This window comes from Schistocerca piceifrons, chromosome 1, assembly GCF_021461385.2.
Source record: "Schistocerca piceifrons isolate TAMUIC-IGC-003096 chromosome 1, iqSchPice1.1, whole genome shotgun sequence".
Taxonomy (NCBI): domain Eukaryota; kingdom Metazoa; phylum Arthropoda; class Insecta; order Orthoptera; family Acrididae; genus Schistocerca; species Schistocerca piceifrons.
Genome location: NC_060138.1, coordinates 323,701,701 through 323,726,564, shown reverse-complemented (window position 1 = coordinate 323,726,564; position 24,864 = coordinate 323,701,701). Strand labels below are relative to the sequence as shown.

At 45.2% G+C, this 24,864-nt stretch overlaps 1 protein-coding gene across 1 annotated transcript in view; it reads right to left on the bottom strand.

Annotated features, from left to right (window-relative positions):
• LOC124786947 (tyrosine-protein kinase Dnt-like) overlaps positions 1–24,864 on the bottom strand; it is a 567,480-nt gene that overhangs the window by 12,788 nt on the left and 529,828 nt on the right. Inside the window, exon 5 of the mRNA XM_047254302.1 lies at positions 11,268–11,477. Coding sequence (XP_047110258.1) covers positions 11,268–11,477 — 210 coding nt within the window. The remainder of the gene's footprint in view (positions 1–11,267; positions 11,478–24,864) is intronic.

The following is a 24,864-nucleotide window of genomic DNA, read 5'->3' as shown; positions in this document are numbered from 1 at the left end:
ACCTGTACGGCACAGTGAATGCACATTTGTGTGCTTGCATTCAACATTCTGGCGGATGCTCCAGTTATTAATGCACCAGCACTCCACTTACGCAATTGCTTTTTTCAGCTTGCGTTAACCTGTGATCTTGAAACGCTAATCACTTAAACATGTTACCTTGGGGAACGTATCCCAAAATTCAATTACTCTACATTGGTTATTTCTTGTTGATGGCATTTTTTTACATCATTCTACTTTCACGATGCATTTCAAAAGTGGCAGGAAAGTTGGGATGTATTTGCGTCAAAAGGTACTACTTTGAAGATTTATGTAACATGTAATGCCTTCAATTAATTTTTTTAATACCTCAGATAAATATGTTGTCGTCGTCGTCGTCGTCGTCGTCGTCGTCGTTGTTGTTGTTGTTGTTGTTGTTTTTGTGGTCTTCAGTCCGAAGACTGGTTTGATGCAGCTCTCCACGCAGCTCTCTCCTGTGGAAGTCTCTTCATCTCCACATAACTGCTGGAACTTACATCCTCCTGGATCTGCTTACTGCATTCATCTCTTACTCTTCCTCTACGATTTTTACCCCTACACTTCCCTCAGGTACTAAATTGGTGATCCCTTGATGTCTCACAATATGTCGTATGAACCTATCTCTTCTTTTAATCTAACTGTTCCACTAATTTCTTGTTTCTTCTGTTCTGTTCAGTACCTCCTCATTAATTTCGTGATCTACTCACCTAATCTTCAGCATTCTTCTGTTGCACCACATTTCCAACGCCTCCATTTTCTTCTTGTCTGAACTCTTTATCGCCCATGTTTCACTTCAGTACGAGGCTACACTCCAAACAAATACTTTGAGAGAGGGCGTCCTAAAAGTTAAATCTATAGCCGATCTCAACAAATTTCTCTTCTTCAGAAGCGCCTTTCTTGCCATTTCCAGGCTATATTTTATATCCTCCTTACTTCGGCCATCATCAATTATTTTTCTGCCCAAATAACAAAACTCATCTACTACTTTAAGTGTCTCATTTCCTAATCTAATGCCCTCGGCATCACTTGATTTAATTCGATCACACTACATTATTCTTGTTTTGCTTTCGTTGATATTTATCTTGCATCCTCCTTTGGGGTGTCCAAGTCCTTTGCAGGCTCTGACAGAAATGCACTGTCGTCCGGAAACATCGAAGTTTTTATTTCTTCTCCCCGAACTTTAATTCCTTCTCCAAATTTTTCTTTGGTTTCCTTTACTGGTTGCTCAATGTACGGATTGAATAACATCAGCGATAGGCTACAACCCTGTTTCATTCCCTTCCCAACCACTGCTTCCCTTTCATGTCTTTCGACTAGTATAACTGACGTCGGATTTATGTACAAGTTGTAAATAGCCTTTCGCTCCCTGTATTTTACCCCTGCTACCTTGGAGATTTCAGCGAGAGTATTCCGCCAACAGTTTCAAAAGCTTTCTCTGGGTCTATGAATGCTATAAATGTAGGTTTGCCTTTCCTTAACCTATCTTCTAAGAAAAGTTGTAGGAGCAGTACTGCCTCGCGTGTCGCTACATTTCTCCGAAATCAAAATCTATCTTCCTCGAGGTCGACTTATATCAATTTTTCTATTCTTCTATAAAGAATTCGGAATAGTATTTGCAACGATGACTTATTAAACTGATAGTTGTATACTATTCACATCTGTCAGCACCTGCTTTCTTTGGAATTGCAGTTATTACATTCTTCTTTAAGTCTGAGGATATTTCCCTGTCTCATACCTCTTGCACACCAGATGTAAGAGTTTCGTCACGGCTGGCTCTATCAAGGCTGTCAGTAATCCTGACGGAGCGTCACCTACCGCGGGGCCATGTTTCCACTTGGTCTTCCAGTGCTCATGCCACACCATCGACGTGCACGGACCACCTGGGGCTGTCAGAAGATCACTTGGAAGATGGAACGGCGCGCCTAAGTCTTCAGCGATGAAAGCGATAAGCTACAACTTTCCTTCACCTTCGGTGGTTTCGGTAGGGGACGCTAACCAGCGCTCCGTACGTGCGGAATGTTGTCAGACTTATTCTTCTGCCGTACTCAACAGGATAATCCTCTCGCACACATCACCCGTGAAACTCAACATTTTCTGCAAGACGTGCAGCAACTTTCTCGGCCATCACGATCTCTGGACTTGACTTCAATCGAGCACGTGTGGAATATGATGAGGTGAGAAGTGACTCGTGCGACTCGTCAACCAACAGCTCTTACAGAACTACGTGAAAAGATCGAGCAGGCGTGGCACAACTGTCCCAGGACAGTATTCGGCTTCTGTTCGATGGACAGAATGACAGAATCAGCGCCTGCATTGCCATCTGCGGAGGTTTACAGCGCGCACTACACTAGAGAGCCAAAGAAACTGGTACACTTGCCTAATATCGTGTAGGGCCCCGCACGAGCAGCAGAAATGCCGCAACACGACGTGGCATGGACTCTACTAATGTCTAAAGTAGTGCTGGAGGGAACTGACACCATGAATCCTACAGGGTTGTCCATAAATCCATAACAATATTTGGATGTGGAGATCTCTTCTGAACAGCAAGGTATCCCTGAAGTGCTCAATAATCTTTATATGTGGAGAGTTTGGTGGCCTGCGGAAGTGTTTAAACTCGGAAGAGTGTTCCTGGAGCCAGTCTGTAGCAAATCTGGTCGTCTGGGGTGCCGCATGGTCCTGTTGGAATTGTCCAAATCCGTCTGAATTCACAATGGACATAAATCGATGAAGCTGATCAGACAGGATGCTTATGTTCGTGTCACCTGTCAGAGTTGTATCTAGACGTATCAGAGGTTCCCTGTCACTCCAACTGCACACGCCCCATACCATTACAGAGCCTCCAACCAGCTTCAACAGTACCCTGACGACATGCAGGATGCATGGATTCATGAGGCTGTCTCCATACCCGTACACGCCCATCTGCTCCATACAATTTGAAACCAGACTCGTCCGACTAGGCAACGTGTGTGCAGTCATCAACAGTCCAATGTCGATGTTGACGGGAGCAGGCGAGGCGTCAAGATTTGTGTCCTGCAGTCATCAAGGGTACACGTGTGGGCCTTCGGCTCCGAAAGCCCAGACCGAAGCGAAAAAAGCGATCCAACTAAAATATTCATATTTCTTTGCGTACTACACGAATATGTAATAAAAAAATGGGGGTTCCTATTTCAAAAAACTCGGTTGATATCCGTTTAACCTATGGCAGCGCCATCTAGCGGGCCAAACATAGCGCCGTCTGGTTTCCCCCTTCAAGCTAGACAAGTTTAGTTCTTTGTAGTTTTTTTCGTTTGACGTTTATTTCGAGAGATATTTGGCCCGGTCACGATCAATGGACCACCCTGTATATAGCACGATGTCACATGTAGCAATCCTGTTGGATGTCGAGGATTTTTTACGTGCATCGTCTGCAGCCACTCTTACGTGTTTGCTGCTCAGGACTACAGGGACACTGGTTTTGTTACCGTCTCAAGTGGGGCGGGACTGGTCGGTCACGATGGGACCTTTCTTGCTGCTGGTTATGTGATTTGGCGTTGGCGCCAGTCCGGCGCCAGTGCGGCTAAATGAAGCCGTGATCAGCGGCGGAAGGCGCCGGAATGCAGTAAGAAGCGGCCGCCGCGCCGCCGGGATAAAAAGCGGGCGCGGCGCCTCCGTCCTCTTCAGTTAACGCTGGCCACTCCCCGCCAGCACCGGACCGAGCCAGTCGGCGACGCCGGCCTAGCGTCTCTGCAGGGAGGCCAGAGAGCGATAGCGGCGCCAAACAGGAAGAAAAAGTGCGCTGCATCCAGCCCCTTGTAATACCTCCTATGTAAGAGTCGATACTGCTAAGCGACTTTTCCAGAATCCCGTACCAGTTGCAGGTTTCCTGCTTATTGGCTTCTAGGGGCAACAAAAACTAAATTTCCAATATTTCGCGCAATTAATGACTGAATTTAAATGATGTCTTAATCTACACATTAAGAGACCTAATCATACATTAAAAGTTTAACACCATGAGACAAGTATTCCAGTTAGAAACTGTTTGTATGTCTTGAGGCAGTGTTAACAGATGGAGTGGAAATATCCAAACTTCAATCATCCAATATTTGAGAATGAGAGCATTTAGTGACTGCCAACAAGGGTTGCACATAATTCCAAAGCTTCAAGAAAAACTTTCTCGCTGACATCCCCACAAAATGACGAAAGAAGAAAAGCTTCCGTTCTAGGTGCTTCAGTCTGGAACCGCGCGACTGCTACGGTCGCAGGTTCGCATCCCGCCTTGGGCCTGGATGTGTGTGATGTCCTTAGGTTAGTTAGGTTTAAGTAGTTCTAAGTTCTAGGGGATTGATGACCTCAGATGTTAACCCATAGTGCTCAGAGCCATTTTGAGAAAAGCTTATTGCTCACTACATTGTCGCTGTTCATGCAGTAGAACTTCAACTTAAGGCGTGACGCTTTAATTTATTACTGACTCGTATGTATGTATGTATGTATTAGGACGGGGACATAGAAGCAACGGAGAGGATTCGTCCCGCCGTGGCCCTCAGTGGTTCAAAACCCAACAACAGGCCACAGCAGTCCATGCACCCCACCGCCGCACCATACCGAACGCAGGGTTATTGCGCGATTCGGCCCCCAGTGCCCCCCCCCCCCTCCCTCCACCGGAACGTCTCATACCAGACGACTGTAACCCCAAATGTTTACATGGTAGAGTAATTATGGAGTACGTGAACGTGGGAGCTATTAGTGATACTGATTTACTACCGACTCTATTTGCAATACAGTTTGCAAACAGTACCTAGATATATCACTGAATGTACACTACTGGCCATTAAAATTGCTACACCAAGAAGAAATGCAGACGATAAACGGGTATTTATTGAACAAATACATTATACTAGAACTGACATGTGATTATATTTACACGCAATTTGGGTGCATACATCCTGAGAAATCAGTACCCAGAACAACCACCTCTGGCCGTAATAACGGTCTTGATACACCTGGGCATTGAGTCAAATAGAGCTGCCCATGCAGCTTCAACACGATACCACAGTTCATCAAGAGTAGTAGTGACTGGCGTATTGTGACGAGCCAGTTGCTCGGCCACCATTGACCAGACGTTTTCAATTGGTGAGAGATCTGGAGAATGTGCTTGCCAGGGCAGCATTCGAACATTTTCTGTATCCAGAGAGGCCCGTACAGGACCTGCAACATGCGGTCGTGCATTATCTTGCTGAAATGTAGGATTTCGCAGGGATCGAATGAAGGGTAGAGCCACGGGTCGTAACACATCTGAAATGTAACGTCCACTGTTCAAAGTGCCGTCAATGCGAACAAGAGGTGACCGAGACGTGTAACCAATGGCACCCCATACCATCACGCCAGGTGATACGCCAGTATGGCGATGACGAATACACGCTTCCAATGTGCGTTCACCGCGATGTCGCCAAACACGGATGCGACCATCATGATGCTGTAAACAGAACCTGGATTCATCAGAAAAAATGACGTTTTGCCATTCGTGCACCCAGGTTCGTCTTTGAGTTCACCATCGCAAGCGCTCATGTCTGTGATGCAGCGTCAAGGGTAACCGCAGCTACGGTCTCCGAGCTGATAGTCCATGCTGCTGCAAACGTCGTCGAACTGTTCCTGCAGATGGTTGTCGTCTTGCAAACGTCCCCATCTGTTGACTCAGGGATCGAGACGTGGCTGCACGATCCGTTACAGCCATGCGGGTAAGATGCCTGTCATCTCGACTGCTAGTGATAGGAGGCCGTTGGCATCCAGCACCGCTTTCCGTATTACCCTCCTGAACCCACCGATCCCATATTCTGCTAACAGTCATTGGATCTCGACCAACGCGAGCACCAATGTCGCGATACGATAAACCGCAATCGCTATAGGCTACAATCCGAGCTTTATCAAAGTCGGAAACGTGATGGTACGCATTTCTCCTCCTTACACGAGGCATCACAACAACGTTTCACCAGGCAACGCTGGTCAACTGCTGTTTGTGAATGAGAAATCGGTTGGAAAGTTTCCTCATGTCAGCACATTGTAGGTGTGGCCACCGGCGCCAACCTTGTGTGAATGCTCTGAGAAGCTAATCGTTTGCATATCACAGCATCATCTCCCGTTTCTCCTGTCGGTTAAATTTCGCGTCTGTAGCACGTCATCTTCGTGGTGTAGCAATTTTAATGGCCAGTACTGTACCTCTACAATTATGTCGTTGTAAGACGCAAAGTTCAGGAGATACGACGTCATAAGCATTTAGCTGTGTCAAAAATGGTGGATAAATTATCCAGAGTATATTCATTTTTTGTTTCACAATGAGAGCACTTAGCGACTTCCAACAAACTTTGGGCATAATTTCAAATCTTCTCAACATTTCTTCTTGCTTACATACGAGGCCTGTTCAGAAAGTAAGCTCCGATTGATTGCCAAATTGAAACCACAGTGAACATCAGAAATGTTTTACTTCTAACAATTAGCTACACCTTTCAGCTACTTCTCTACGTAGTCGCCGTTCTGACTTAGACTTTTGTCATAGCGTTGTACCAACTTTTCAATAGCCTCATCATAGAAGGCAGCCGCCAGTGCTTTCCGCCAATTCTCCACGCTGGCCTACACCTCGTTGTCTGTGTCAAAATGTTGTCTTCAAAGACAGCGGTTCATGTGACCAGAGATGAAACTCAGGGGGAGACAATTGCGGACTGTATTGTGGGTAATCTAACATTTCCATTTGAAAACGATGCAGGAGCATCTTCATTGCCCCTGCAGAATGCGGCTGAGAATTGTCTTGAAGAAGAAACAGCACGACAGTTATGTAATGTTAGCTGTATAGCTTCAGGCGAAATTTCTCACCAGGCCCTCGTACTTGGCGGCAGACACTATTTCTAGACATCTTTACGCACTCACTGCGAGCTCAGAAATGAGAAGAGCGACGCGATGCTAACTGGGGTTATACTAGAGACACTACCCAACACATCTGTGCAAAGCTTTATCGGATTTTCATAGTCGTTTCCATTTCGCGACCGATCGGAGCTTACTTTCTGAACGCCCCTCGTATATAAAGTCAAATATTTTACACTTTAACCCATTTGTAAAATAATGAGCCATTTGAAGCTATTTAATACCGAGTTGTTACAATTGAAGTGCAGCAGCTCACGGAGGTCCGATACGGGCTGTTGTTTCCTTATGGCAGCGAAACATGGAAGATATCTAACGCGAAACAGATTTACGGCAGAAAAAAATTAGTTCCAGTTTTGGTCACCAGTGCAAACCTGGCGCTGGACAGCATCTAGTCGATATCTCTGAAGCTCATATTTAACAATTTGTGTAAGCGGTAGTTAATAACAAAATCACCATTATGCCTTTCTCACTTCTTTGGCCTTCTCTGCACACGTCCCATTCCTTATCCATTATGTATGGAAACATTTCTGTACGTATTTTTTTCCTTCACTGTGCCAGATTTCCACCTGGTGGTCAGTAATTTTGTCAGTGTAAATCGTTGTGCATTAACGCATTAGAATGTGTACCCAGTTTCGCTGCCATACGATAACTATGGCCCACAATGGACCTCTGTGAGCAGCTGTATCTCAACTATTACCACACGGGGTGTATGGGAGTTCGATTCTTTAAAGAACCGGGGGTTTACTGCTCAACAGATTTCGCAAACAATGATCTTGCCAAACCCGCTGAAGTCATGGGCTGTGCGGTTGTTCCCGAGGGAGGTTCGAGTCCTCCCTCGGCCATGGGTGTGTGTGTTTGTCCTTAGGATAGTTTAGGTTAAGTAGTGTGTAAACTTAGGGACTGATGACCTTAGCAGTTAAGTCCCATAAGATTTCATACACATTTGAACATTTGATCTTGCCAAACCGTGCTTGCTATATTCGTCCGCAGGATCCAGAAGGCAGCAGACACTACTAATCCTTTTTCCCTCCGCCTGTCGCCGTCTGCAGTTCGCGACTGGCCGAAGTCACATCACGAGGGATTTGTGGCCATATTGGGGCCTCCTGTTACGTGTGACCCACAGGAAGTCAAGTATTTTCGGAAGTTTCGGGCGAAAGTGTTGTGCTTTTCGAGGGAAGAAGGGAGGCAAACGTTGTACAGTTCGGGACGACGGGAGAGATGCAGATGGTTGTTTGGAAGTACTCAAGAAATAATAAAGTAGAACATATCAACACATCTGAGTATTGTTTCGTGTCATAGTTAATGTTAATTTCTTCAAGTCGTGTCATAGTTAATGTTAAGTTCTTCAGGTCTGATGCACGCTTTTCTCAATCGTTAATTTGTGTTTAGTGTACAACTACGAGTATACTACATAACACAATTTCAAACACTGCTATTAGCTACAACAATATGTGCAATGTGTCTTGCTACGAATGAAACCTTATACAGAGCTGCAGGAGATTCCAATGCCCAAGTTGATGTCGTGATTCTTTAATTCCTGATGCTGCTCCGACCCTCACCAAATGAATAACGAGCGCACGGAAAATCAAAATAGTTCGTAGAAAACAGAACATAGCCTGTCCTTAATGGAGAGAAATCTTCAGATGTGAAAGTAGCAACAGGCGTTATATTAAGAACTGCTACGGGACTATTACTGATCAGAATGTATGTAAATGACCCAGTGGATAAAGTAGGAAGCTCTTTCAGTCTATTCGGGAATGATGCTGCTGTGGATTGTAGCGAAGTTTAACCCTGTCTCGCGGGAAAACGACGCTCGTAAATTTTATTCCTGTGAATCAAAGCAGAGAATTAATCTGGGTCCTCCAGTGCACGTTTCGGATGATATATATTGAGCAGTACGTCTGACACAAGCGAGACGAAGTGTGACACCGCGGCCCGGTCTAGGGCTGCCACCTGTCCCAATTCCGTAACGATCGTCCCTACTTTCTATTATTGTCCCTTGTACTTAGATGAGTGTGTCGGGACAGCCTCAAGTCGCTCCTTTTTCGGCTCACATTTCTGTTTCGGACATGACCGAAAGAACAGATGCCATCTTCATATCGTTAAGGCTAACCGGCTGATGCCTTTCTTCAGTGCGGATGCACACGAATTGCCTGAACTCTTGCGGGACTCGGTGGATTGTCTGTCGCGAGTAATGTGTATAATGACAGGGGCACTACGAAAGTTATGTGTGGAATGTAAGTTGAGAATGTGGGTCTCACGGGGAGTGTGCCAGAGATACATCCCTGCAGTCGCACTATCCTCTGTGCCCTCGGTGGCTCAGATGGAGCACGGGTAGCTCAGCGTGTTCGGTCAGAGGGTTAACTGCCCTCTGTGTAAAGAAAAAAAAAAAAAAAAAAAAGACTGAGTTAATGGATCAACGACGAACTGCAACGGGAGTCTTGCGACGTCCGTCCAGAGCAAACGCAACGAACGAAAACGAACAAAATGAGCTTAAAAAAAAAGAGAGAGGGAAGATGGATAAGCGTCTGCCTTGTAAGCAGGAGATCCCTGGTTCGAGTCCCGGTCCGCTCACACATTTTCAACTGTCCCCGTTGGTGTATATCAACGGCTGCGAGCAGCTATGGCACTGATTTAATTGTAATTTCATTCTAGAGATCTGCACGGTCGCCAATGGCACCTGTTCATTCGGACATGTAAGCTATTTAAGATATTAGGTCACAGTCTAGTTGTAAATTTCTGCGTACCAAGCTTACACAATTGGCAGTTACATTGCAGATCTATGCAAGGAAATTAAAGTGCAAAAAACCTAATTTGTGGTGAAGTTGTGCATTTGAATAACGTAATATTATCTTGAAATTACTTCCATTTCATCTTTGTAAACATTGTCGGCCTTAATCATATGAGCAAATATTGAGAGTGTAAAAGTCTGATACTATTTTATAACATTAAATTTGTGTACATGTCTTAGTTAAAATGTTTACAGCATTGATATTGCTGCAAAATTTACGTTGTTTTATTGAAGGCACTTATTGTTTTTACTTAAATTATATTATTACTTATTGGTTCTTAACTTATATTAATTGATGTTTGCTTTGTGTATGCCGTGTTTTCTGTTTGTGTTGTCTGTTTGTGTTCTAGTTTTTGTGCGAGTTGAGGTGTGTGGGAGCGGCGCCACGTTCTACTGCGGTGCACAGAAGATGTGCACTGACGCGTACCCTCCGATGCTATCCGTACAAAATCCATCGGCACCATGAACTGTTACCTGGCGATTTAGTGAAGCGGAGGGCATTTGCGGTGTGGGCGTTTCAAAAGATGGCGGAAGATGACGATTGGTTGAGTAACGTGTTGTGGACCGACGAAGCTCATTTCACGCTCCTAGGGTATGGCAACGCCCGCAACTGCAGAATTTGGGCTACCGAAAATCCTAGAACTGTCGTGGAAACTCCATTGCACGACGAGAAAGTCACGGTATGGGTTGCATTTCCCACATCTACTGCTATCGGGCCTTTTTTCTTTGAGGAAATGCGTTATTCCGGTTTTGTAACTGCTACCAGCCCAGCTGATAAACACCTGCTGAAACGTACGATGTTTATGAAGGGTGGCGCTCCACCCCATGTTGCTAGACGCGTGAAAGATCTCTTGCGCGCGTCGTTTGGTGATGATCGTGTACTCAGCCGCCACTTTCGTCATGCTTGCCTCCCAGGTCCGCAGACCTCAGTCCGTGCGATTATTGGCTTTGGGGTTACCTGAAGTCGCAAGTGTATCGTGATCGACCGACATCTCTAGGGATGCCGAGAGACAACATCCGACGCCCATGCCTCACCATAACTCCGGACATGCTTTACAGTGCTGTTCACAACATTATTCCTCGACTACAGCTATTGTTGAGGAATGATGGTGGAAATATTGAGCATTTACTGTAAAGAACATAATCTTTTCTTTGTCTTACTTTGTTATGCTAATTATTGCTATTCTGATCAGATGAAGCGCCATCTGTCGGACATTTTTTGAACTTTTGTATATTTCTGGTTCTAATAAAACCCCATGTCATTCCAAGCATGTGTGTCAATTTGTACCTCTCTGTCTTCATTATTCCGTGATTAGTTCAGTTTTCAAATTTAGATGACTTTTTGATCATCCAGTATAATTAATATCATTAAGTGATAACGGATATGACCTGTGTGTTTACGACATGTTATTCGATTACCATTCCTCTTCTGTGATTTTCAGATTATCCGGATTTTCTACAATCCGGATGACCAACGATCGCACTTAGTCCGGAGAAACCAGGTTTCGATGTATAGCAAGTGACACAGAGAGAGAGAGAGAGAGAGAGAGAGAGAGAGAGAGAGAAGTACCTCTGTATGGTGAGCTGGGCGATGCGCTCGTGGATGTCGGTCGGCGGCTGGGCGGCGGCGCCGGGGGCGGGCAGCGGCCCCGCGGACGTGCGGAGGCTGGCGTAGCTGTTGCTGGAGGCGGCCGACGTGGCGCGCGCCGGCGGCGGGGGCGGCGGCAGCAGGGATGCGTGGCCCGCCGCGCTGCTGCTGGCCGACCCGTGGCGCGACTCCCTGCACACGCAGCACACACCAGGCGGCTGTAGCAGCGGTAACGACTGTGCACTCGCTGTCTGTTGCACATCGCGACACTCGCGGCTGTATAAGTTGATACCATCTGACTGCCGGAACGACACTAGCGCCCCAAGCGGCGAGAAAGCCGGCGACTATATCAGAGCGGTCCGTACTGAAGCGCCTAGGTGCTTCAGTCTGGAACCGCGTGACCGCTACGGTCCCAGGTTCGAATCCTCCCTCGGGCAAGCATGTGTGTGATGTCCTTAGCTTAGTTAGGTTTAAGTAGTTCTAAGTTCAAAACATCTTCGGTCCCGGGTTCGATCCCCGCCACTGCCTAAATTTTGATAAATAATCAGCATTGGCGGCCGAAGACTTCCGGCATAAGAAGTCAGCCTCATTCTGCCAACGGCCTTGTCAAAGAGGGCGGAGGAGCGGATAGAGGTTCAGGGCACTCTCTTGTCCTAGGGGTGGGAAATTGCCCCTAAAGGCGGAAGAATCAGCAATGATCAACGACATGAGGATGCACAAGGCAATGGAAACCACTGCATTAAAGACACGTAACGTGTATCCACAGGACATGTAGCCTGTAATTGAAGAAGTGTCATGATGATCTCTCCATTGGCAAAAGATTCCGGAATAGGCCCCCATTCGGATCTCCGGGAGGGGACTGCCAAAGGGGAGGTTACCATAAGAAAAAAATTGAATAATCAACGAAAGGATAACGTTCTACGAGTCGGGGCGTGGAATGCCAGAAGCTTGAACGTGGTAGGGAAACTAGAAAATCTGAAAAGGGAAATTCAAAGGCTCAATCTAGATACAGTAGGGGTCAGTAAAGTGAAGTGGAAGGAAGACAGGGATTTCTGGTCAGATGAGTATCGGGTAATATCAACAGCAGCAGAAAATGGTATAACAGGTGTAGGATTCGTTAAGAATAGGAAGGTAGGGCAGAGGCTGTGTTACTGTGAACAGTTCAGTGACCGGGTTGTTCTAATCAGAATCGACAGCAGACCAACACCGGGAACGATAGTTCAGGTATACATGCCGACGTCGCAAGCTGAAGATGAACAGATAGAGAAAGTGTATGAGGATATTGAAAGGGTAATGCAGTATGTAAAGGGGGACGAAAATCTAATAGTCATGGGCGACTGGAATGCAGTTGTAGGGGAAGGAGTAGAAGAAAAGGTTACGGGAGAATATGGGCTTGGGACATGGAATGAAAGAGGAGAAAGACTAACTGAGTTCTGTAACAAGTTTCAGCTAGTAGTAGCGAATACCCTGTTCAAGAATCACAAGAGGAGGAGGTATACTTGGAAAAGGCCGGGAGATACGGGAACATTTCGATTAGATTACATCATGGTCAGACAGAGATTCCGAAATCAGATACTGGATTGTAAGGCGTACCCAGGAGCAGATATAGACTCAGATCACAATACATTAGTGATGAAGAGTAGGCTGAAGTTCAAGACATTAGTCAGGAAGAATCAATACGCAAAGAAGTGGGATACGGAAGTACTAAGGAATGACGAGATACGTTTGAAGTTCTCTAACGCTATAGATACAGCAATAAGGAATAGCGCAGTAGGCAGTACAGTTGAAGAGGAATGGATATCTCTAAAAAGGGCCATCACAGAAGTTGGGAAGGAAAACATAGGTACAAAGAAGGTGGCTGCGAAGAAACCATGGGTAACAGAAGAAATACTTCAGTTGATTGATGAAAGGAGGAAGTACAAACATGTTCCGGGAAAATCAGGAATAAAGAAATACAAGTCGCTGAGGAATGAAATAAATAGGAAGTGCAGGGAAGCTAAGACGAAATGGCTGCAGGAAAAATGTGAAGACATCGAAAAAGATATGTTGTCGGAAGGACAAACTCAGCATACAGGAAAGTCAAAACAACCATTGGTGACATTAAAAGCAACGGTGGTAACATTAAGAGTGCAACGGGAATTCCACTGTTAAATGCAGAGGAGACAGCAGATAGGTGGAAGGAATACACTGAAAGCCTCTATGAGGGTGAAGATTTGTCTGATGTGATAGAAGAAGAAACAAGAGTCGATTTAGAAGAGATAGGGAATCCAGTATTAGAATCGGAATTTAAAAGAGCTTTGGAGGACTTACGGTCAAATAAGGCAGAAGGGATAGATAACATTCATCAGAATTTCTAAAATCATTGGGGGAAGTGGCAACAAAACGACTATTCACGTTGGTGTGTAGAATATATGAGTCTGGCGATATACCATCTGACTTTCGGAAAAGCATCATCCACACAATTCCGAAGACGGCAAGAGCTGACAAGTGCGAGAATTATCGCACAATCAGCTTAACAGCTCATGCATCGAAGCTACTTACAAGAATAATATACAGAAGAATGGAAAAGAAAATTGAGAATGTGCTAGGTGACAATCAGTTTGGCTTTAGGAAAAGTAAAGCGACGAGAGAGGCAATTCTGACGTTACGGCTAATAATGGAAGCAAGGCTAAAGCAAAATCAAGACACTTTCATAGGATTTGTCGACCTGGAAAAAGCGTTCGACAATATAAAATGGTGCAAGCTGTTCGAGATTCTGAAAAAAATAGGGGTAAGCTATAGGGAGAGACGGGTCATATACAATATGTACAACAACCAAGAGGGAATAATAAGAGTGGACGATCAAGAACGAAGTGCTCGTATTAAGAAGGGTGTAAGACAAGGCTGTAGCCTTTCGCCCCTACTCTTCAATCTGTACATAGAGGAAGCAATGATGGAAATAAAAGAAAGGTTCAGGAGTGGAATTAAAATACAAGGTGAAAGGATATCAATGATACGATTCGCTGATGACATTGCTATTCTGAGTGAAAGTGAGGAAGAATTAAATGATCTGCTGAACGGAATGAACAGTCTAATGAGTACACAGTATGGTTTGAGAGTAAATCGGAGAAAGTCGAAGGTAATGAGAAGTAGTAGAAATGAGAACAGCGAGAAACTTAACATCAGGATTGATGGTCACGAATTCAATGAAGTTAAGGAATTCTGCTACCTAGGCAGTAAAATAACCAATGATGGACGGAGCAAGGAGGACATCAAAAGCAGACTCGCTATGGCAAAAAAGGCATTTCTGGCCAAGAGAAGTCTACTAATATCAAATACCGGCCTTAATTTGAGGAAGAAATTTCTGAGGATGTACGTCTGGAGTACAGCATTGTATGGTAGTGAAACACGGACTGTGGGAAAACCGGAACAGAAGAGAATCGAAGCATTTGAGATGTGGTGCCATAGACGAATGTTGAAAATTAGGTGGACTGATAAGGTAAGGAATGAGGAGGCTCTACGCAGAATCGGAGAGGAAAGGAATATGTGAAAAACACTGATAAGGAGAAGGAACAGGATGATAGGACATCTGCTAAGACATGAGGGAATGACTTCCATGATACTAAAGGGAGCTGTAGAGGGCAAAAACTGTAGAGGAAGACAGAGATTGGAATACGTCAAGCAAATAATTGAGGACGTAGGTTGCAAGTGCTACTCTGAGATGAAGAAGTGAAGAAGTTAGCACAGGAAAGGATATTGTGGCGGGCCGCTGGCCGTATCAAACCAGTCAGTAGACCGATGACCAAAAAAAAAAAAAAGTTCTAGGGGACTGATGACATAAGATGTTAAGTCCCATAGCACTCAGAGCCATTTGAACCATTTTTTGAAGCGCCTAGAACAAATGGTTGAAATGGCTCTGAGCACTATGCGACTTAACATCTGAGGTCATCAGTCCCCTACAACTTAGAACTACTTAAACCTAACTGACCTAAGGACATGACACACATCCATGCCCGAGGCAGCATTCGAACCTGCGACCGTAGCAGCAACGCGGTTCCGGACTGAAGCGCCTAGAACCGCTCGGCCACAGCTTCCGGCTAAATAAGATACAATTCGGAACAATATCGATCAGGGGAACAATGATCAACTCTAACAATCAATGCCAAGCCGAATAACTACTTGTATAAGCGCCAGAGTTGGACCAAAGCGTTATTGATTTTCTCAATGTGTGAAACTCTCTTTGTCTTGAATAAATCATCCGGTATTTCTGAAATTGCCATCATTTGTTTGTCCGCACGTGTAAATCACTTCGATTTCCATCCCATTCGGATAATCCCTTCAGTTATGAACTATTAGTAGAAATATATGTGTCTAAACTGGCTGCAACAGAGACATAATGGGTGCTGTGTTTGGATCTGCATTGTACTCATATTTTTTTGTTACTGGCTGGAAACTTTGTGAAGAAAGATAACTGCACACTTTTTTTTAATAATTAATGTGTGAACCTCACTACACACGGCACAGCATTTTTTTAGTTAACTACGGAACTGCAGTAGTTGGAAGTGTAAAGAGGATTTGACATTTCAGTCTTACTCGTTTATCTCCATTTGTTGTGCCACTGCAATACAACACAACATTTGCGTTCCTGTTAACTAATCCATGAGTTTTTTTGCGCTCCGCATGTGGTACTGGGATCTACGAAGCGAAGTTTTAAGGCTTTAACCGGTAAAAAAAAATGGTTCAAATGGCTCTGAGCACTATGGGACTCAACTGCTGAGGTCATTAGTCCCCTAGAACTTAGAACTAGTTAAAACTAACTAACCTAAGGACATCACAAACATCCATGCCCGAGGCAGGATTCGAACCTGCGACCGTAGCGGCCTTGCGGTTCCAGACTGCAACGCCTTTAACCGCACGGCCACTTCGGCCGGCTAACCTTTAAAATCCTGAAAAAAATATTATTGTTTTTAATGGAGTATTCTACCAGATTCCATCAAACTTTTAACTTTAATTTAAATTAACACAAAAGTAGTAGTTGTAGCCGTGACTTTTTCACAACGAATGTAAAAATTCAGTATTTCAATTTCAGGACTATACTTACTCATCAATATCTCTTTAAAAAATATGTTTTCACTAAAAGTCAACAACAGTTAACTAATTTTGTTGTTCTTTGTATTACCTTGGGGTAGGCATTATGTACCCTTTCCACCCCCTTGGTAATACATCTTACTGAAAATGTGTTTATGTTGCTACGGTTAAGCATGAGCTTGCAGACACAAAATAACGTAACAGATTTTTTAAATCTGCAGATAGATGTCTGCTGTTCTGGTTCACATTAAAAGACCTGCGCTGCAAAACTATAGCACGCTAGAGGGCCCGAAACAAAACGTCGCAGGATCAGCTCGTCTCCGGCAGCAGCAGAAAAGATGCAGTCAGGTGAGGGCAATCCACATGGATGAAGACGTCATCCAGATGCCTGCTTGGTGGCATTTTTGAGAAGGACATGGTCGATTTCCTTCCCCACTCTGAGCTTGTGCCCTGCCTCTAAAGCCACAGTCGTCGACGGAAAGTCGAACCCCGATCTGCCTTCTTCTTACGATAGGAATCGCTTGATAAAAAAGATCGAGCAGCAGTGTCTGTATGAGCTGTAAAAAGAAAGGCTGTTTTCATCTGAGACTTCAGGCATGTCCAGTGCTACTACACAAGCCTATTGCAAAGAATCAAAAATTCAGAATTACCTAAATGACGTCCTAGCAACATCCCTGGCAACAGTCGGCACATTTTAAGTCTTAGCAGACCTTGAAAATACACTTGTTTCTCTGGCCGTACGCTTCTTGACGTCGCCTCTCATCTAAGTAGTGTTTCCATTATCTATATGTGTGTCCTGTAAAATCTGTCCTCTGCGCTTTAACATTTTCTTCGCCGTGTTTCTGACGGGTGACGGGAAATCATAAAAATTCGTCGAAAGATGTACGAGCAACGGACTAAAATCCACACCCAGGTTTGTCAGTGTCACAACTGCAACGGATGGTAATTCGTTGCGTTGACGCGCAAGATGCCGAAGCGGCGTCAAATAGAACCACTAGCACGAAGCGGCCCAACAAACCCAGACGGGGGCCTCCCGGCCAATAATCATCTTGAAAGTTGGACGTCTATGGTTCTGCCGTGTGCATACACAAACTCTTGAGTCTGGGATTTTACTCGTATTATCGCGAGTAGTAGCGAACGAGCAGTGGTCGAGGGGAGGCGGAAGTGGTCGGACGCGGCCTGCGGTCGAGAGAAGCCGCGCGACATGCGAGGTCGAAGTCTGCCGTGATCGTGCTAGTACCGCCGGAGGAGACTCCCGTATTAATTGAGGATTTTTTGATAATTTGCCTTTTCGCTGCACGTAGCTGTTGGTTTCTTGCGCACTCGAGGGATTTTGGCAGATTTATGTGTGCCTACACTCAGAATAATATTCTGAACAGTATAAACTCGAGAATTCAGTTCACAATGGAGGAGGAGGTAGACGGCAAATTACATTTCCTCGATGTGCTTGTTTTTAGAAACGAAAGTGGTAGTTTGGGCCACTCAGTGTACCGCAAACCCACGCACACGGACCGTTATTTGCACCGGGATTCGAACCACCACCCACAACAGAAGCGGGGTGTTATCAAGACGTTAGCGGACAGAGCTAGAAATATTTGTGAACCTGAGTTGCTCGACGCTGAGATGGAACATCTCCACAATGCACTAATGAAGAACGGATATCCGTCCGCCGAAATAAAACGCAGAAATTATACTGACGTACAGGCTACTGCAAAATCTAAGGTTTTCCTGCCGTTTGTTAAAAATGTAACGGAAAGAATAGGGAGGATCTTGACGAAGCGGAATATTACCGTAATTTACAAGCCCACCAGGAAGATACAGGATTACCTTAAGCCTGCCAAGGACGCTCGCAAACCATTGGAAAAATCTGGAGTGTATAGGATCCCATGCAGCTGTGGTGATGTTTATGTGGGTTCCACTAAAAGAACTGTTTCTAAACGTTTGGAAGAGCACAAGGGAAATTGTAGAAGAGGAGAAACGGAACGATCAGCTGTTGCGGAGCATGCTTTCCAGCCAGGGAACCACAATATTCGTTTCGAGGAGACGCAAGTACTAGCGGCCACGAGCGGATATTACGAAAGGCTCTACAGGGAGGCAATCGAAATCGCTAAACACCCAAATAATTTCAACCGAAAGGTGGAGGGCGTCAAATTAAACGGTATATGGATACCGGTGTTAAAGAAGATGTGTACCACCCGTCCACTACTGGGCGATGGCAACGGCGATCGACGGCGACGGACAGCGGCCAATTGCACTGACGTTTTCAAAACACGTGACGTCACGCCGCGGCGCGGGGGCGCGCGGACACGGAATTTAGCGGCAGTCAGTGGCGAACCAGTGTGTGTGTTGGACCTTCCATCGAGCTACGGACCCCCTTGAAGATGGCTCCCGCAGGCGGAGACGAAACGTTGGGAATCACCACAGAATTCATCAACCGACCACGGCATAACAGCCCGGATAATTATAATGGACATTCGTAACTTCGTTCAAAAAATGGTTCAAATGGCTCTGAGCACTATGGGACTTAACATCTATGGTCATCAGTCCCCTAGAACTTAGAACTACTTAAACCTAACTAACCTAAGGACATCACACAACACCCAGTCATCACGAGGCAGAGAAAATCCCTGACCCTGCTGGGAATCGAACCCGGGAACCCGGGCGCGGGAAGCGAGAACGCTACCGCGCGATCACGAGCAGCGGAAGTAACTTTGTTGTGGCCAGTGGTTATTGACTATATACATCCTGGAATAATGAAAAAAAAATGGTTCAAATGGCTCTGAACACTATGGGACGCAACTGCTGTGGTCATCAGTCCCCTAGAACTTAGAACTACTTAACCCTAACTAACCTAAGGACATCACATACACCCATGCCCGAGGCAGGATTCGAACCTGCGACCGTAGCAACAGCGCGGCTCCGGACTGGAGCGCCTAGAACCGCACGGCCACCGCGGAATAATGAAAAGTCCGTGTAAAGTTTGTCAGCACTTAAATCATCAATTTTCTGAATATAGTAATTTAATAGTTTTTATTGGTTTCTTTCATTTTTCTTTACATCGTTTAAGGTTAGTTGACGAAACCCGTCTTGATCATTCAATTTATATATACGAGGGGTGTCCAGAAAGTAAGTTCCGATCACTCGCGAAATGAAAACGACTACGAAAATCAAATGACGTTTTGGCACAGATGTGTTGGGCAGTGTCCCTAGTATGACCCTAGATAGCATCACGCCCCTCTTCTCATTTCTGAGCTCACACTGACCGCGTAAAGATGTCTAGAAAATAGTGTCTCCCGCCAAGTACGAGGGCCTGGCGAGAAATTTCGCCTGAAGCTATGCAGCCAACACTACATAACTATCGTGCAGTTTCTTCTTCAAGACAATTCTCAGCCTCATTCTGCAGGGTCAATGAAGATGCTCCTGCATCATTTTCAATTGGAAATGTTTGATTACCCACAATACAGCCCGTAATTGTCTCCCTCTGAGTTTCATCTCTGCTCACATGAACCGCTGGCTATGAAGACAACATTTTGGCACAGACAACGAGCTGTGGGCCAGCGTAGAAAATTGGCGGAAAGCACTGGCGGCTGCCTTGTATAACGAGGGTATTGGAAAGTTGGTACAACGCTACGACAAATGTCTAAGGCAGAACGGCGACTACGTAGGGAAGTAGCTGGAAGGTGTAGCTAACTGTTAACAAATAAAACATTTCTGATTTTCTTTGTGGTTTCCATTTCGCGACCAATCGGAACTTACTTTCTGGACAGCCCTCGTATAGAAGTATGTCAGTAATTGATGCAATTAGTTCATGCATTGCTCTCTGCATGGATCGCAGTACTGCTTTTTGGAATATTTTAGCAAGCTGCTGATCTGTGCAGTTGCAGCGGCAAGACGAGGTAAGTTGTCCGTTGCGTGCAGGAGTACTGCAGAACACCTGTTAGGAGACGTTAGAGGATATTTTAAATCTCGCAGTCAGATGGTTAAGGTTTCATTAGTTTGTAATGCGTGGGAGGAGTAATTAACTTTCTGTTCAAATACCCTTTTCTATATATATTCAATCAGATTTCCATTACTGTCAGAGACGGAATGTCACGCACATATTTCCGAACATGTCTTTTAAAGAATAATTACGAACCTATTTGAATCTCATTTTACTTCAGTTCAGCGCAAATTCCGTCTACGTATGGTACCTCAGCGGCCTGCTCCCTACATTACCCGATCAGGTAAATTAACTAAAATGATCCTGCATTCCGAGTACTGTCTTAGAATGCAACGAACGACGTCAGTAGCCGATAGTGTATGGACGTACATCGCCAAGCTTGGGCAGTTCTCTGGGTATAAGGGAAGGTACACAAAACTTTTATATGACAGCCTCGCTGCTCACGTGTCGCAGGCGCCACATAGCCACTTGAGCTGCGGTCTCGTGGGACAGTTCAGAGCCGCAGAGTATAACATAAAGGACCACAAAGGCGGAAGCGTCGATGGCCCCGAGTGAATGGCACGGTCAATGGAGGCAGCCAACGGCTACCTGTTGCTTCGGCAATGTTCGGAACGGGACGTGAAAAGCACAGATCGGCGGAACGAAAGGACGGAAAACGCGGCTCACTGCAGATCAGCTGACGGACGAATGTTTTCGAATGACTCTGACCGCCTGATACAATGGTCGCTACGTTTAATTGTTGCTGTACGGGGAATAGGGGGAAAGGGAGTAGAAAAATATGAGAACACCAAAAACGCCAATGGCTTTCAGGGGAATATTAAATCGTCGTTCCTGCGAAACAGTGATACGTTTAAGGTAACGATCGTGGAGATGGATAGCATTGACGCACCCTTCTCTCCAAATTAGATCACATAGACTCAATAATACTGAGATCTGCTGACTATTGTGGCCAGGGAAGATGCAGGGGTTTATCCTCGTGCCCATAAAATCAGTCCTGGACGATACGGGGTGTGTTAACAACAGTCCTGGAACAGAGCATCACCACTGGGTAACGAACATTGTCCCATAGAATGGACCTTATGAGCCGAAATATCACATGATACTTGGCAGCACTGCAAGCTTGAGAAGAAACCATTGGACCCATGGAATTCTACGATTGTTGTTGTTGTGGTCTTCAGTCCTGAGACTGGTTTGATGCAGCTCTCCATGCTACTCTATCCTGTGCAAGCTTCTTCATCTCCCACTACCTACTGCAACCTACATCCTTCTGAATCTGCTTAGTGTATTCATCTCTTGGTCTCCCTCTACAATTTTTACCCTCCACGCTGCCCTCCAATACTATTGGTGATCCCTTGATGCCTCAGAAAATGTCCTACCAACCGATCCCTTCTTCTAGTCAAGTTGTGCACAAACTTCTCCTCTCCCCAATCCTATTCAGTACTTCCTCATTAGTTATGTGATCTACCCATCTAATCTTAAGCATTCTTCTGTAGCACCACATTTCGAAAGCTTCTATTCTCTTCTTGTCCAAACTATTTATCGTCCATGTTTCACTTCCAAACATGGCTACACTCCATACAGATACTTTCAGAAACGACTTCCTGACACTTAAATCTATACTCCATGTTAACAAATTTCTCTTCTTCAGAAACGCTTTCCTTGCCATTGCCAGTCTACATTTTATATACTCTCTACTTCGACCTTCATCAGTTTTCTTGCTCCCCAAATAGCAAAACTCCTTTACTACTTTAAGTGTCTCATTTCCTAATGTAATTCCCTCAGCATCACCCGACTTAATTCGACCACATTCCATTATCCTTGTTTTGCTTTTGTTGATGTTCATTTTATACCCTCCTTTCAAGACACTGTCCATTCCGTTCAACTGCTCTTCCAAGTCCTTTGCTGTGTCTGACAGAATTACAATGTCATCGGCGAACCTCAAAGTTTTTATTTCTTAACCATACAGTAAAGCTGCATGCCCTCGGGAAAAGTTACGGCTGTAGTTTCCCCTTGCTTTCAGCCGTTCGCAGTACCAGCACAGCAAGGCCGTTTTGGTTAGTGTTACAAGGCGAGATCAGTCAGTCATCCAGACTGTTGCCCCTACAACTACTGAAAAGGCTGCTGCCCCTCTTCAGGAACCACACATTTGTCTGGCCTCTCAACAGATATCCCTCCGTTGTGGTTGCACCTACGGTACGGCAAGGTCCATGGTTCATGGGGGGGGGGGGGGGGGGATATGACTCGCCAAATCACCACCGTAGGTCCGCCATGTTTCCCTCTAGCGACGTAAACTCGACCAGCACTTGGAAACAATGTCAAACAAGACTCGTCCGACCGAATGACACAGCCACAGTTCACTAGTCCACGTCTTATGGTTTCGGCACCAACTTTTTTCTGAGACGGCAATTTGCATCACTGATGAGTGGTTTTGGTATTCCAGATCGCCCTCCAGTGCCCTGCATGTCGAGCTCCCTTCGTGCTGATTTGGCGCTTCGTGTTTATTTGGCGCTGATAGCATTCACAAGTGCGACATTCAGTTCTGTACGCCGGCCGAGGTTCTAAGTTCTAGGGGACTGATGACTTGAGAAGTTAAGTCCCATAGTGCTCAGAGCCATTTGAACCATTTCAGTTCTGTAGTGACTTTTGCAGCTGTCGTCCTCGTATTTTTCATCACAGTAGAGTTGCCAAGTGTGATGTTTCAGTCGGAATTGTTCTTAATTTCCAGTCGAAAATCCGACTCCCGCTTAAATCTTGTCATAATAGGTAAAGATCCCGAGCACAGAAAAAAGTTCAATATTTCAAATAATATTATGGTCTTCACTTTAAATTGTTAATTGCAGCTTAAAACTGAGCGGCAGCCTTCTAACAGTTTCTGGAATTTAAAATTCTGCTTTAGTTTTAGTCAGAGAGCTAAGATGGCAAACCTGACTTAACTGCCGTCGTTTGCGAGTAGCGAGTCGTCGATCATCACACTGCTTAATTGTTGTCTTGAACAACAAAGTAGTGTTGTGCAGTTTCCTTGCTCTGTGGCATGCTCGATCGTCAGTAAATGAAGATCGTGTCAAATAATTCGAAAGAGAAGCTGCCTATTACTTGCAGCAAGGTACAGACTTATCATGACAAACGATTTAGCTTTTAGGAGAGCGCGTACAAAGCTTTCAAACCATTTTCATTGACAGGCAGTGCTCAATTTCAGAACTCATTAAAATGACCCATCGATATGTAGTTCGTGTAGGCGAGGATTTGATTTTCGAAGAACATGTGCAATCAAACCACAAGAGGATTTTTTTTTTAAGTTGAAGTCTGATGATAAGTGGAAGAAACTTTTTCGTCGTTGCGAAATTTGTGAAAACCTCTTCAGACTTGTCCGTTGCGTGTTTTCTATGCGCCACTCCAGTGCTGCCCCAGAAAGAATTTTAAGGCTCATGAGGAACACTTGGCGAATAAAGAGGAACTGTTTGTCAATCGCTACATCAGAAACTGAATTTATGGTGAAGCCCGCAGTTTGATCGTTTTCTAGACGGGGAGGAAGGTTCAAATGGCTCTGAGCACTACGGGACTTCACAGCTGTGGTCATCAGTCCCCTAGAACTTAGAACTATTTAAACCTAACCAACCTAAGGACATCACACACATCCATGCCCGAGGCAGGATTCGAACCTGCGACCGTAGCAGTCGCGCGGTTCCGGACTGCACGCCTAGAACCGCGAGACCACCGCGGCCGGCTGGGAGGAGGGGTAGGTGCTATTAAGGAGCAGGCGGCAATATTAAAAAGATGAAATGCAGTTGTTGTTGTCATCTTCAGTCCTGAGACTGGTTTGATGCAGATCTCCATGCTACTCTATCCTGTGCAAGCTTCTTCATCTCCCAGTACCTACTGCAACCTACATCCTTCTGAATCTGCTTAGTGTATTCATCTCTTGGTGTCCCTCTACGATTTTTACCCTCCACACTGCCCTCCAATACTAAATTGGTGATCCCTTGATGCCTCAGAACATGTCCTACCAACCGATCCCTTCTTCTGGTCAAGTTGTGCCACAAACGTCTCTTCTCCCCAATCGTATTCAATACATCCTCATTAGTTACGTGATCTACCCATCTAATCTTCAGCATTCTTCTGTAGCACCACATTTCGAAAGCTTTTCACTTCCATACATGGCTACACTCCATACAAATACTTTCAGAGTGCTTTGTTATATTGCATGTTGAATTTTAGGCCTACGCGTGTTTCATCTAGGTTCCAAAATAAAATTCCGATTTTGTTCAGAAAATACACTCCTGGAAATTGATATAAGAACACCGTGAATTCATTGTCCCAGGAAGGGGAAACTTTATTGACACATTCCTGGGGTCAGATACATCACATGATCACACTGACAGAACCACAGGCACATAGACACAGGCAACAGAGCATGCACAATGTCGGCACTAGTACAGTGTATATCCACCTTTCGCAGCAATGCAGGCTGCTATTCTCCCATGGAGACGATCGTAGAGATGCTGGATGTAGTCCTGTGGAACGGCTTGCCATGCCATTTCCACCTGGCGCCTCAGTTGGACCAGCGTTCGTGCT